Raw genomic sequence first — 14,652 nt, 5'->3', positions numbered from 1 at the left:
CCTGGAGCCTTGCTCTCTGACATTCGTTCTTAGCAACCTGCTCCAATCTATTGCAATGTCCCTTCAGCCTTACAAGTAGCCTGTGCATTCCTCATTCATGCCGTTGCTTTTCCAGCTGCTCCCTTATGGTATCATGGCCTTTCTGCTTGTCTGTCTATGCAGACTGCAACTCTCAAGTCATACTTCCCACACCCACATACACACACACACACACACACACTCCCTCGCTGGAATCCTGTGCATTCTTTTGAAATGTGTGTGTGTGTGTGTGTGTATGTATGTATGTATGTACCACTATGCACATGCAGAGGTCAGCAGACAACTTTGTGGAGTTGGTCCCTCCTTCCATCTTTATGTCAGTTCCAGGGATTGAAGTCAGGTCCTCAGATCATGTAGCAAGCACATTTACCCAATATGCCATCTTGTCCTTCCTCCTCTGAAACATATATATAGTATGTGTGTGCATGTATATGTGTGTGTATATATATATATATATATATAGAGAGAGAGAGAGAGAGAGAGAGTGTGTATGTATATGTATATATATAGTGTGTGTATGTATATATATAGTGTGTGTATATGTATATATGTGTATATATAGTGTGTGTATGTATATATATAGTGTGTGTATGTAAATGTATATATGTATATATATAGTGTGTGTATGTAAATGTATATATGTATATATATAGTGTGTGTGTATATGTATATATGTATATATAGTGTGTATGTATATATGTGTATATATATAGTGTGTGTATGTATATGTATATATGTATACATCTATGTATACACACACACACACACACACACACACACACGTATTTAAGGCAGGAACTCACTATGTGGCACTTGCTAGCCGAAAACCCACTAGTAGACCAGCCGGCTTTGAACTTGGGGCGATCCTCAATTACAGATGAGGGTTGCCATCCCCAGCTCTTCCAAGGTCTCTGAAGCCACAAGCAGGTGCACCCTGCTGCCAGCGCTGCCTTCTACCTGGCTGTGTATATAACTTCTCAGGTTCTGCTGTAATCCACAGCCCTTCCTGGACACATAGCTCTGGATCCAGCCCACCTAGGCCATGGAGGACCCCAAGACAAAGCCCATGGCTCATCTTCACCTGGGCTGTGGGGACCACATAGTCCTTCGTATCCTTAGCACCTGCAGTCCACGTTAATGGACCTGGCTACTCTGAGCGGACAGAGTGAGACAGTTATGACTAGGTGTGCAGGAGTAAAGCAACAGAGGGCTTCTAGAACAAAGACCCCACAGTAAGGCCAGGGGAGCAGCAGCCTCGCCTTCTCTAACCATTTCCCTCTTTTGTGACGAGGCTGGATGTGCTTCTGGTTAGAGGAACAATCCATGTGCAAAAAAATGCTTGGGGCCTGGTCTGTAGGAAACACTCAATAAATCTTAGAGTGTAGGAGTAACAGTACTAAGGCCTGTTGGTAAGGCCTGTTGGATGCAGAGACAGGAGCTGGTGACCTCAGTGAGGAAGGGGGAGGGGAAGGGATCTGGCTCTGCTCCTGGGGCTGAGGTGCACAGCAGGAGGAAAGGAAGGGACACTCTAAAGCCTGGCTCATAGGAGCCCATCACTGTGGTGAGTGAGGGCAACCCTCTCTATGTAGTTCAGGATAAGGTAAACTATTGCTCTTCCTCCTCTGAAGAGGGGAAGCAAATTGTCAGGCGGGAAGCCACATGGTGTACGCTCATTCTGTACCCATGTGTGTGAATGCGTGTTTGTGCTCATGTCCATCTCTCTGTGTGTCCCTGTCTACACTTCTCAGAGCTTCAGATGGCAGGCAGGTGCTGCCCTGGGTACATCCTGTCCAGAGCTGGGCCCCATCCTCTCCTGCCTTACTGCATCTCAGCTTTCCTGTCGAATGGCTTCTCCCCACCTCTTGTTGAGAGGCTCAGACCTGCCCGTCCTCTGGCGTCCTCCTCTTCAGAAGGTCCCTACTTCAGGATGCCTCCCTGATCGCACCTAGCAGGAGCTAGCCTCACCTCTGCCTAGGTTACTCAGCTGATGTCTAGGGATGAGTGATGCCTCGGTCATCATAGCTCCATGGCTGCCAGAGAGAGTCAGTTAAGATACCGGCCAGGGAACGCAGACAGATGGCTTGATAGATAAAGGTGATTGCTACCAAGACTGTGGCCTAAGTTCAAGTCCCCAAACCCACACGGCAGAAGGAGAGAACTGATTCAGACAGTTGTCCCCTACCCCACCACACACCCCATACAAACTATTAAATAAATGGTTTTTTAAAAAAAACTTTGAATTGCTACGCGTTAGCCCAGAGCCTTCCCAGGTCACATAATCGGCCCTCCCCAAGTTCTGCCTGCACCCGGATCCCTCTCCCTCACTCACCTGCTCCAGACACAGTGCCCTGTGTCACTTCCTGCCATCCCGAGTGCACTCTGACCTCAGGGTCTTTAAAGTGCTGTTCCCACAGCTGGATCCTCTTCCCAAGATGCCCAGGCTGCCTCTGACTGCCCCTCTAAAACCGCAGCCCTCTGGGCTCTCCGTGGCCGCCGGCTACTTTATTGTCTCCTTTTGTACCTCGTGTGTGTGATGGTCTTTCTGCTCAGATAGATACACTGTTCTCATCTTAGAATGTCCCCTCTGATGTGAGAATGGAAGTTAAGGTGAGACCTGGGTGGGCTGTCTCTTCTGCTCCCCAATCTGTCTGCATTTAGTGTCTGGTACGGAGAAGGTTCCAGAGTCTGGGATTACTGGATGTGTGGAGACAGTACCTCAGGCTCCAAGCTGGGCTGGTCTCTGCCTGCCTGTGGCGTGTGACCTCCAGCCCTAGCTGGGGCCTCCCCACTGTGCCCCGGAGGTGGATCAAAGAGCTAAGAGAAGCCCCCGGGCTGCCCTCATGCAGGCTGGGCAGGCGGCAGGTCAGCGAGGCCCTGCCAAGCCCTGGCAGGCCAGGAGGTACCACCACCGGCCGCCAGCAAGCATGGCCAGCCACACAGCACATTCCAGCCACCTGATTGACACGCACTCCGGGCCTGCCTGCGGCTCCTGCCGCATCAAAGCAGATGTTTGCAGCTGGTTTGAGTTGGATCCCATCAACAGGCCCCTTTTTGTCTCCAAATAAAAAACAGCTAAGCCCGGAATGATAAGGATGCACAGGCACATGGGGGAGATGTCCCAAAGTCTCAGTGACGGGCTGACTCTGCAATCCCTGCCACCCCTACTGTCCCCAAGCTCAGGAGACATGCCCCTCACCACTGCACCCACAGCCCCCATTGTAAGAGGCTCACCCCACACCACACGGAGCTCTTACTATCTTGATCCCATCAATGGAACCTGGGATCCTGCTACCACCTGGGTTTGGCCTAGAGAAGAGGTACCACACCTGCTAGATGGGCATCCACCCTCTATTTTCTAACAGGGAACCAGGGCCTCAGGTCCCCCAAATCAGGAAGCTAGTAGGGCAGAGACTGTCCCCCACACTTGGCCATCCTACCTCCTGTGGTGAACACAACTGGCAGATCACCTGTCACTCTGTGGCCATCTCTATGGGACCTGGCAGCCTGACTCTGTGCACAGACATCCTCAGAGCTGACTTTCAGAAGGATGATGGGTAAAGACAAGGGAGGTGGAGCGGCGGGCACAGAGAGCCACCAGGCCAGGAGCACCCATGCACATGGTCTCCACTGGGCAATGAGTCCAGCAGTGGTGTCCAGGAGCTCTGGGGCTTAGCTAGGGGTGGGCTTATAGGAGGCATCTGCCCTCACCAACCTGGTCTAGCTAGGGTGACATTCCAGCAGACATTAGACAAAGAGACAGACAGACTCGTAAGTTGTGTAGATGTGGAGGGGGCCAGAGAGAACAAAACTGTCTTGTTAGTTAGGCAGTATTTATTTATTTATTGACAGGATTCCTCTGTGTAGCCCTGGCTGCCCTGGAACTCACTTTGTAAACCAGATTGGCCTTGAACTCAAAGAGATCTGAACTCAAAGAGATCTGCCTCTGCCTCCCAAGTGCTGTATTAAAGGCCTATGTCACCATGCCTGGAACCTAGCTCTATTCTCAGAGCCCCTTAAAGAAACATAATTTTTTCTCACTTAACCTGACTGCAATTTCATTTTTCATGAGGTTGTTCACCCATTCAATAAACACTAATAATCTCATGGCCAGACGGGGGTGAGTTAGACCAGGTCAATCCCTAGCTCAGTAGAGACCTTGGATACATAGATAGTAGCTGAGACTCTGCATCAGGGAAGACTTCCTGGAGAAGGAGACCTTGAAAGACCGGCATTCTAGAAGCAAAGGGAAGAGTGGGAGGTGGCAAACCTTGGAAGCAGATGGGATTTGCTATGTTTCAGGAGCAGCGAAAAACATGGTGACTTGTGACAGGCCTGGGTGTGGCTTCAGGGCCATGGTTTGGTCTTGAGCTAACTTTGAGATTGTCATGTACTCTCAAGTGGTCTGAACCAAACAGAAGTCTGATTTGACTGACAGTGTGTTAGCTTTCTATCACTGTCACAAAATCCCCAGGGCAATCTTCTTTATTTTTTAAGATTTATTTTATATATGTGAGTGCACTGAGTATATATACTTCAGATACACCAGAAGAAGGCATCAGATCCCATTACAGATGGTTGAGAACCACCAATTGCTTGGAATTGAACTCGGGACCCCTGGGTTAAGAGTAGTCAGTGCTCTTAACCATTGAGTCATTTCTCCAGCCCGTCAATCAACTTCTAAAAAGGAGACATCTCTTCTGGCTCACCATCTCAGAGGGTTTGGTTCCACGGTCACTTGGTCTAGTGGCAGGGCAGAAGGTCATGATGGTTGCCAGAACCCCAGTATCTTTTTCAAGGCTACAGCCCAGGGACCTAACCTTTCCCCAGGCCCCACCTTCCAAAGAAACACCACCTGCTAATGGTGCTACAGGCTAACTGCATATGCAAATGTCTTTGTGAGACATTTCTCTTCAAACTACAGCAAGGAAGTAAAACTAAGGTCTTGGGTGTCCTCAACCTCAATTTCGAATCCATTAAGAAATGCCGTGTCCACTGTGGAGGAGTGTAGTGGTTACAAGGCCCATGAGGCTCGGACTCACCTTTGCTGCCTTGTCTAGAGGGCTGAGGGCGGTTCCTCTTGAAAGCCACAAATGTAGAGTAGAAGTTATCCTCAGAGCCCGGCGAAGGGCCCCACAAACTATAAAGCGCACCAGTGGGGCATGCATCCGCTATAGAGCGAGGAGGAGAAAGGGAACTTCTTCTCAACGAGAATGCTACGCCAGGGCTGGCAATCTTGGAGGGACAATAGCAGTAATCATGGCCCCCACTTACCCATCCAACCCCTAAGAGCCTTACCTCAGCCTGCTACATCTCTCAGTGTCCCCATAAAACACATGAAGACACTGAGGCAGATGGTAAGTGCAGGTAAGTGACAGAGCCAGGACTCTGAGCTCAGCATATGCCATTTGGTGACGACATCTCGGGGAGGCTGTGTGTGAGTGTGTGTGTGTGTGTGTGTGTGTGTGCTGCTGAAGAGCCGTGCTCCATGTGTGCTCCACAGTGCTCCCTGGCTAGGAAGTTAGTCAGTCTTGTGACCCACATTCAAATCCTCTGCAAAGCACTGCATTTTCAGACTTTTTATTTAAATTAGTCTCTTATGAGTTTAATAAATTGTGCTTCAGACAAACCAAATGAATTGCTGCTGAAGATGGGTTCTCACAGCCTGGGACTCTTCCAGAGAGGGAAGACCTCACAACAGACTGTTTTACACAATGATCATTGGAAAATGTGCAGATAGAGTGGTGTTCAGTTTGGGTTTTCTTTATTGTATTACTATTTTTAGAATGGGTCTCATGTATCCCGAGCCAGCCTCTAAGTCACAATATGGTCAAGGACAACTTTAAGCTTACTGACCCACCTCCTGAGCGTTGGGGTTACAGGCGTAGGTCACCACGTCTGGTTTTACACGATGCTGGGGATCAAACCCAGCTTCCTGCATGCTCAGCAAACACGTGTTTGTTGAGCTATGTCCCAGCTCAGTTTGGTTTGTAGAGAACCCAGACCCATCGTGGACAGGAAGATCACAGGCTGTGTGGACTGGGCCTCCAGGAACCTCATAGCCTTGGGGGCAAACACACGGGCTCAGCAAGCAGAGACAAGGCTGGCCGGATCCAGAGTCAGAGCAAGACAAGTGTCTGCCCTGCCCTTCAGGTCTGTGAGGACTTAGAGAGATGATGCTGTGGGCGGCCACCAAGCCTTCTTAGTGCTCAGAGCTGCCCTGAGATAGATGGTCTCTGAGTCAAGAGAGCAGGGCACTGTGGGACAGATGAGAGCAAGAGGGTCTGAGATGAGAGCAGGAGCCCAGGAGCTTCTGCAAGGCATGCTGGGATTTGTGCACACAGCCAGTGTCAGCCACCTGCTCCCAGAAGTCATGGAGGCCCCAATAGGCATGGGCCCCAAAGGCATTGTGAGAGCATGGTGACAGTACAGGGCAGGTGGAAGCGGAAGACCCCGGGACCAGCATAGTGACAAGCGCCTCACGGGGACCTAACCCTCCCCATCCCTCTGCAGTTATCTAGGAACAGGCTCCCTGTCCCCCTCTTCAAAACAGGGTTCTTCCATGTAGCCCCGGCTGTCCTGGAACTAGAGCTTTAGACCAGGCTATCCTTGAACTCAGAGATCTGCCTGCTTCTGCCTCTCAAGTGCTGGGATCAAAGGCATGTGCTTTTGCAGCCACCTGGCTTTTGTTTGTTTGTTTTGTTTTTTGAGACAGGGTCTCATGGAGCCCAGGCTGGCTGACTGGCCCTGAACTCTGCCTAACCAGAGATGACCTTTGACTTTTACTTTTTTTTTTTTATTACTCTGTGTGTATCGTGGGAGGGCATACATGCTACCTCATGCACACGGAGGTCTTTTCTTCCAACTTTATGTGTCTTTGAGGGATTGAACAGGGGTTCAGACTTGTGCAGCAAGCCTCAGCGAGCCATATCACTGGCCCCGACTTTGAACTTTTGAAGGCTTGCTTCAGTGCCTGGTTTAACATGGTGTGAGGGGATACAACCCAGGTCTTCATGAATGCTAGGCAAGCACTCTACCCTCTGAGCTACATGGCCAGCCCAAATGTTCCTGTGTAGTTGATGGGGAACTGGAGGCTCAGAGGCTAAATGGCTAATCCAAAGTCACATGGCGGGGTGGATATGGAACGAGGGAACAGGGCATTCAACCAGGATGAGTAAAGACCTAGGTTTGTATTTTGAAGTTGTGGAGACAAGGTGTGTCCCTGCCCTGTCTGCTTGCAGCTTTGAGCTGATAGCTCCCTGCCTTGTGTGCTGAGGTGCAGGCTTCAGCACTGAGCCCATTACACGCAAAGCAAGCTGAGGCTGGGGGAGGGGAATTGCTTATGAAGGCTCCAAGCCCCAGCACCCTGCCTGTGGCTGGCCTGCTTCTCCCTGTCTCTCTGTGGCTTCTGTTTCCGGCCATGTGCCCATGATGAAGGGGCTGAGGGAGAGAAGGGGATTTGGAGAGAGGAGGGAACCCCCCACTTACACACATACACATGCGCCCGCGAGTAGCACTCACTCCATCCCTGCATGGTAGACAAAGCCTGCCCCATAATTGGGAGTGAGTATTTCATACGCGCCCCCCGATGTTTTATTGGGTGGAGAGATGCTTGGAGACCGAACGGATGGCACATTCCGTTTATAAAGTGCACGCCGTTTGTTTTATTTCCCGGGCTCTTGCAATCTAGATAACAGATGACACCCCGAGTGACTGTGCTGCCTGGAAATGGCTGCTAGAGCCTTTGGAGGGGTATTAATAATAGATTGTGTTGATGAGCACGGAGAAGTCGCAATCCACCCCCTGCTGCCGAGGCATTAGCACGGCTGTTAGAGGCAGGAGCCCAAGCTCTGTGGCATAGTCACCGAATGCAGGTCACCCCCAACACACACCCTGCTCGCTGCCTTCTGCAGCCTAGGGGGCTTTGCTTCTTGGAGCCCCACAAGATGTGCTGACTGAGGCCTGGCTGGTGCCCATCTGTTCACAGTGCCCTGCAGCCCTTACGGGGCACCTTGGTCAATCATAGAGTGGTCTGCCTCTAAATAGAGACCCACAGCCAGACAGGTTCCCAGGAGCCTCTGCCTACCTAAGGTTGCCAGTGGGGTAGGTTGGACCCCCCTGGATAAAACCACCTGGTATGTACCTTTCTTGTAAATCCTCAAGCTGGCCTGGGCCTAGAGGGTACCCACTTGCCTCAAGCGCCTGGTCTGACCTTCAGTCCCACACCAAGACTTTGCACACCCAACCACAAATGCACACAGAGTTCCCCTAACAACTAGAAGGAGCCATAGCCTGCCTTCAGGCATCCCCACTAGAGCTGGGACCCCCTTGGAGAACTGCATGGTGACTTCTTGCAGATTCACATGTTCAGTGTCATCAAATTCTCAGGATGGTCTTCTGACTTCCTCATTTTGCAACAGAGCAACCTGAGGCAATAAGGAAGCTCAGAGGTAGGTAGGGGAAGACACCTCTCCTAGGCCACAGCATCATCAAGGAAGCCTCTGGGAAGGCTTCCCAGAGGAGGTGGTACTGGACTTGAGTGTTGCAGGTTGAATAGGAGTCTGCCAGACCGAATAGAGGTGGGTACTGGGCTTGTACCCACACTGAGTGCTCTGGCCAGTGCCAGGGCAATAATCAGAAGCCAAGGGATCCCTGTCCACTGTGAAACAGCATTTTGTCGTGGGCGGTGCTGACAGCAGCCCCAGGAAAGGAGGCCGGGTGCGAGCCTGGCTTTTACGGCTGTCCCTGCTCCAGAACCGATTAGCAGAGAATTGCAGCTGTAATCTGTGCCTGTGATGGCGGGCCATAAAGAGGGATGGGATGCGCCGTGCTCCCAAGGTGGCGCCCGCAGACGTGGCCCGGGGATGCGGGGAATGAAAAATGGTTTTAATTCCCTCCCAGCAGCAATAATTTGATTCTTCATAAATTTTTCCATCAAAGTGTTGTTGAAGCTGAGTTCCCACAGAGCGGGCATGTGACAGGGTGTGGGGTGTGGGCAGGGGTGGTCAGCAGAACAGCTGGACCCGGCAGCATCAGCCAGCCAGGGGCGCAGGGACCCTATCCCGCCAGGCTCCTTGGATGGGACAGAGTCAGCCACGATGAGCCTGGATCAGCCGACTCTGGGAGCTGCTTGTCACATCACACTCTGAGCACGAACTCCTTTCTGCACTTCCTCTTCCTCATCCCTAAAACAGGGCCAGGTCTCTTCTGGTCTCAAGGGCCATTGCGAGATCAGGTGACATGTGCATGTAACGTGCTGAGTACAGCAGCTACCGTGCCCATGCTGAAATAAAGGGACCAGAAGGTGGCACCAAGCCAAGTGGCAGGGACAGAATGTGTCCGGAGGCCACTGTGAGGGTGCCCTGGAGATGCGGTGGCTGTGTGAGAATAAACAGCTGGGAAGCAGGAGGTGTGAAATGGGATGGTTTGTGGGCACTGGGGAGCTATGGTTGAGTGTGGGGCAGGAGTGTGTTAGAAAGCGCCTCTGTGTCCTGAGTTAGGGCTCAGGTGCAAAAGGGTTGAGGGTTTGAGAATCCGGGGACCCAGGGAGGGTAGGAGGGCCCAGGCTTGAAGGCAGAGCAAAATTAGGATTGCTATAGGGGTGAAGGAAGCTAGCGGTCAGGGTGTGAGACTGACCCTGCACACTGCCCTCTAGTGGCTTCCATGCCTGAGCAGGAAGACCCAGAAACAGAGCTGACCACCTTGGGACAGGCAGAAGAGGAGGGTGTGTCCCTGCCCCCACCCCCGTCTGTCAGGGTGGGAGGGAGAGGTCCTGGGTGAACCCCTGTAGCCCAGCCCGTGCCTCCTCTGTGCCCCGCAGGCTCTTCGCGGCAAAGTGCAGCGGCTGCATGGAGAAGATCGCGCCTACCGAGTTCGTCATGCGGGCGCTCGAGTGTGTGTACCACCTGGGATGTTTCTGCTGCTGTGTGTGCGAGAGGCAGCTGCGCAAGGGGGATGAGTTCGTGCTCAAGGAGGGCCAGCTGCTGTGCAAGGGTGACTACGAGAAGGAGAAAGACCTCCTCAGCTCCGTGAGCCCGGACGAGTCTGACTCTGGTGAGCCTAGGCTGGGACATGGCTCAGTGGGATGCTGGAGCGGGGACTTCTGAGAGCCACGGACCTGCTCGTCCACGCACGTCCAGCCAGCACCAAGGTGCCACTTCCAATGTCACATCCACCCTATCACTTATCAGGGTGCCAGCCCTGAGATACACACACCTGTGCACTGCACACATACCCAGTGCCATAAAGACACCTCCTTGTGTGCCCATATGTGAGGACATGTGCTTACACACCCAGACATGCAAAGCTCCTCCTATGTGCACACATACATGTATATTCTTCATACCTCTACATTTGACCAGCACACTCATGGGATGCACATGCATCATTTTATACACACTCACATGTGCTATACCCATGCATTCGCTTGCTCGCTAGTAAAAACCTGAAGGCTGGGGCCTTGTCACTCCTGAGACTTGGGCAGGGAGCATGCCAAGATGGCTGGCCTGCCCTTGGCAGTACCCTAGACCCACAGGTATGTCCTCTGCCCACGTGGGGAGTGTCTGCAGTTGCCAGGGCCCCAGTGTTTGGACCTCAGTGTGACAGAGTCCTTGTATATCTGCCGCTGGGTTAGACTAGACACTGTGATAGCATCCCTGTGGCCACCAGCACACCCATGGAAGGGAAGACCACTGGCCCAGCCCACAGACATTGTAAGGTCACAGCCCTCCATGGGGCTAACCTCCAGAGTGAGGCTAGGGAGGGGCCGAGTTCCAGTGACAGGTGTCAGCACTCGTGGCTGTTGGGAAGCTTGGCCATGTACCCAGGTCACTAAGACCCAAAACCCTGGGGTCATAGAAGGGTGTGTGTGTTGCTGGATGTGCACACATGCTTCTTCATGCCACATGTGTCTTGGCATGTAAGTACCTCTGCCCATGAGTATCGGCCTCTGTGAGCCTGCAATGGTAAATGTCTCCAAGTGACAGATAGAGGTGTGTGCACCCGTCACTGAGTCCAGTGTGTGTGTGTGTGTGTGTGTGTGTGTGTGTGTGTGTGTGCGCGCGCGCGCACGTGCCTGCAGGTCCTGGTCCTAAGTCCTCCTGTGAGGATGGCTGGTCCCTGTGTCTTTGCCAGTTGTTAGTCCCTGGAGGCCTCAAGAAGGAAGGCTCCAGCTATTCCTCTCTTTCACCCTGGTCCCCAGCTAGCATGACACATGGACCCTCAGAGGCCAGCAGGAGAAGGTGGCTTTCAAACAAGATGAGGTGGGGAAGCCCAGGGCCAGCCTGGGCCATAGTTGCCATATGCTTACTGCAGGAAGCTGCTGGCCTTCAGAGTCACACAAGAGCAGATCTGCCTTTGTGTGCGAGCCCCAGAACCCTGCACACATTCTAGTGTGTGCCTCTTTTACTTGTTGTGGGTCTATTCCTCCTCCCTGACCCAATGCTATCACTGGGGGCAGAAGCGTCTCTCCCACCCCTCAACCTAAGTCTTATGCACAGCCATGCATGTGCACCTGGGTACTGAGTCACAGTCTCCCTGAGCATGTGAGCACCTAAGTGTGTGTGTGTGTGTGTGTGTGTGTGTGTGTGATCACACACACGTGCCTGAGGATGCTATAGAGGAACCTGTGGGTCAGCAGGGTTACACACACACACGTGCCTGAGGATGCTATAGAGGAACCTGTGGGTCAGCAGGGTTAAACCGGTATGGGGCCCTGAATGAGGAAGTGAGTATGTGTTGGGATCATGGGACATGACAAAGAAGGATCTATGGGCCTAGGGACGGCTCTAGTTTATCCTGAGGTCATTGGGAGCCATAATTATCAGCAGAGGGTGAGTGAATTCTCACCTACAGGTAAGCTCCGACTGACAGGTTGGGTTGTGTCTTCCACAGTGAAGAGTGAGGACGAAGATGGAGACTTGAAGCCGGCCAAGGGGCAGGGCAGCCAGAGTAAGGGCAGTGGAGATGACGGGAAGGACCCGAGACGGCCCAAACGGCCCCGGACCATCCTCACCACCCAGCAGCGACGAGCTTTTAAGGCCTCTTTTGAGGTCTCCTCCAAGCCCTGTCGGAAGGTGAGGGGTACTGGGGGGATAGCCTGGAGCCAACACCCCCTTTTGCTTATTGTGGGTCCGTTGTTCCTCCCACCCCTCAACCCAACTGCCACCTTCCAGCTGCCATCTACACCGACCTGACTTGTCTCCCTCTCTCCGGGTCAGGTCCGAGAGACGCTGGCAGCAGAGACAGGCCTCAGCGTGCGTGTGGTCCAGGTCTGGTTTCAGAACCAAAGAGCAAAGGTGAGAGGTCACAGCTAACCCAGTGCTCCAGGGCAGACCTGGGAGATGGGATGGGCAAGAGACATCCGGATGGGATGAGAAGGCAGAGCCTTGCGTTTGGACTGGGACTGAGTGGGCACCTGGACTGTCCCTCTGCAGATGAAGAAGCTGGCCCGGCGGCACCAGCAACAGCAGGAGCAGCAGAACTCCCAGCGGCTGGGCCAAGGTGAGCCTCAGGGACACGGGGAGCAGAGGTTGTAGTGGAAGACATGTCAAGGTGCTTACTGTGAACGTCACTGCTGGCCCCTTTCCCCACTTCCTACCCACCCTGTCTCACTCAGCTCATGGACTCCCACCAGGACAGGGCGGTCAGGCATGCCTCATTAGGAAACTGAGGGTTATGGACATTCAAACCACCTCTGGGGACACCGCACTACCTTGGGGCAAAGCTACCCTATTATAGGGCTCCAACCCGCACCGTCAGCAGTGACATATACTGGCTGTTCACTCACTCTATGAAAGCATCTCAGAGAAGCTGGGAGGTATGGGGAAGCCTTGTGGGGGGCAGTCCACTGAGTGTAAGCCATGTCCCCCAAAGCTGGGCTTCACTCAGAAATCTATTTCAGCACCAACATCTTGGACCAGGGCTGGTCTCCTAGGCTGCACAGGGACATGGAGACTTTGACATTATGGAGAGGGGGGGATGCAGAGAGCTCCAGAGACTACTAGTGAAGAGGTAGTGGGAGGTCCCTGGGAAGGCGCCCGGCACCTACAGGCAGCTCTACCACTTAGCGCTGGAGCCAGGCCAGCATCCCAGCCTGGACTTAGAGATCTACTGACAACGTTCCAAAGCCCCGTATTTCTTGTTTTCCCTTAAAGGCCCTCCTGGGCCCACAGTCTTCTGCCGCCACTCACCAGGCAGCCTGTATTTGTTCTTGGAGAAAAACATGCCTCATTCTCTAGTGCCCCCGGCTCCCTCCTAGATGCCACCAGGAACCCTCCCTTGCTCACCAGAGCCCATTTGGTGCTACCGCACTGCCCATGACCCCTCCGACCCCCACCTTTCCCTCTGCTCTGTCACCATCTGGGGAGTGGTGGTCCCTTACCCATTTTGCCTTTCCTGCAGAGACCTTGACAGAGTCCCCGGGACCTACCCCATTTCTTCATCCCCAAAACAGACCCAGCCTCTGCGCTCTGCGGTGCTCCCAACACTTTTCCACAGTGCCTCCCTTGCACAGACAGCCCCAGAGGGAATCCTAACACAGCCCATTGCTGCCTGTCCATCCTATCAGTGTCCCTGATGATTGCCTCACTGTCCTGTGGTCTGGAGACAGCTGCTGGACTTTCCAGACTCACCTGGAAAACCATCCTCTCCCCTTCCTGCCAGTTCTTTAGGTCCTGCTGGGATAAGGGCTCCTCCTCCAGGAAGCTCTCCAGGACTTGGGTTCTACCTTAGTGCTCCCACATGGTGAGCTGTGGCACGTGGCTACTGCCAGCACAGCCCGCCACCTCTGCAGCCACCTCTGTAGCTAGCACCGCTCTCGCAGATGGAGCAAGTGGAAGAGAGAGTAAATGGGAAGTCTTTGGGGAAGAAATGTTGGGAGTGGAGACAGAGCACAGGAAAACCTGGAGCTAGAAGATGGAAGGCGCACTGGGGGTGGGGGGAGTCAGAGGGACCCGGGAGATTTCTGCAGGGACTTCCGGGTAGGACAGGACCAAATGGTGAAGACATTCACTGTCCTCAGAGGTTCTGTCAAGTCGCATGGAGGGCATGATGGCCTCCTACACGCCGCTGGCCCCTCCGCAGCAGCAGATCGTGGCTATGGAGCAGAGCCCCTACGGAAGCAGCGATCCCTTCCAGCAGGGCCTCACGCCGCCCCAAATGCCAGGTGACCACATGAACCCCTATGGTAAGCTGCCCCACCCCCCATCTGCCCCAGCACTGCCCTCTGTCCCTGCCTAGCCAGGCAGACAGAGGCTATGACAGTCCTTGCTGCCCAGAGCCAAGGGCCCAAGGCCCAGGGCAGTCTACCCAGCCCTGCCAGCACGCCTACCCCTGACAGGAAGCTAGCCCTAGCCAGCTGGCCTGTCCACACCCCCTGGCCATGGAGCCGTGGGGCTGCCAGGACCCCCTGGAGCCCTGGCCCACACCCAGCTCCTGACATCCCTTCTGCATCCCACAGGAAACGACTCCATCTTCCACGATATCGATAGTGATACCTCCCTCACCAGCCTCAGCGACTGCTTCCTCGGCTCTTCCGACGTGGGCTCCCTGCAGGCCCGCGTGGGGAACCCCATCGACCGGCTCTACTCCATGCAGAGCTCCTACTTTGCCTCCTGA

At 53.5% G+C, this 14,652-nt stretch overlaps 1 protein-coding gene across 3 annotated transcripts in view; it reads left to right on the top strand.

The window, feature by feature from the left end:
• Lmx1b (LIM homeobox transcription factor 1 beta) overlaps nt 1-14,652 on the top strand; it is a 76,594-nt gene extending 61,942 nt beyond the window's left edge. The window contains exons 3-8 of one of the 3 annotated variants that reach the window (XM_052181089.1): nt 9,857-10,089; nt 11,929-12,110; nt 12,255-12,332; nt 12,471-12,537; nt 14,057-14,200; nt 14,495-14,652. In XM_052181089.1, the coding sequence (XP_052037049.1) occupies nt 9,857-10,089; nt 11,929-12,110; nt 12,255-12,332; nt 12,471-12,537; nt 14,057-14,200; nt 14,495-14,652 (862 nt within the window). Of the gene's footprint in view, nt 1-9,856; nt 10,090-11,928; nt 12,111-12,254; nt 12,333-12,470; nt 12,566-14,039; nt 14,222-14,494 lie in introns of all 3 variants that reach the window. The other 2 variants (XM_052181088.1, XM_052181087.1) reach the window with 2 other exon arrangements.

Source organism: Apodemus sylvaticus, chromosome 5 (assembly GCF_947179515.1).
Source record: "Apodemus sylvaticus chromosome 5, mApoSyl1.1, whole genome shotgun sequence".
Taxonomy (NCBI): Eukaryota; Metazoa; Chordata; class Mammalia; order Rodentia; family Muridae; genus Apodemus; species Apodemus sylvaticus.
The sequence above is the reverse complement of the archived record's forward strand: the minus strand, read 5'-3'. Positions and strand labels throughout refer to the sequence as shown.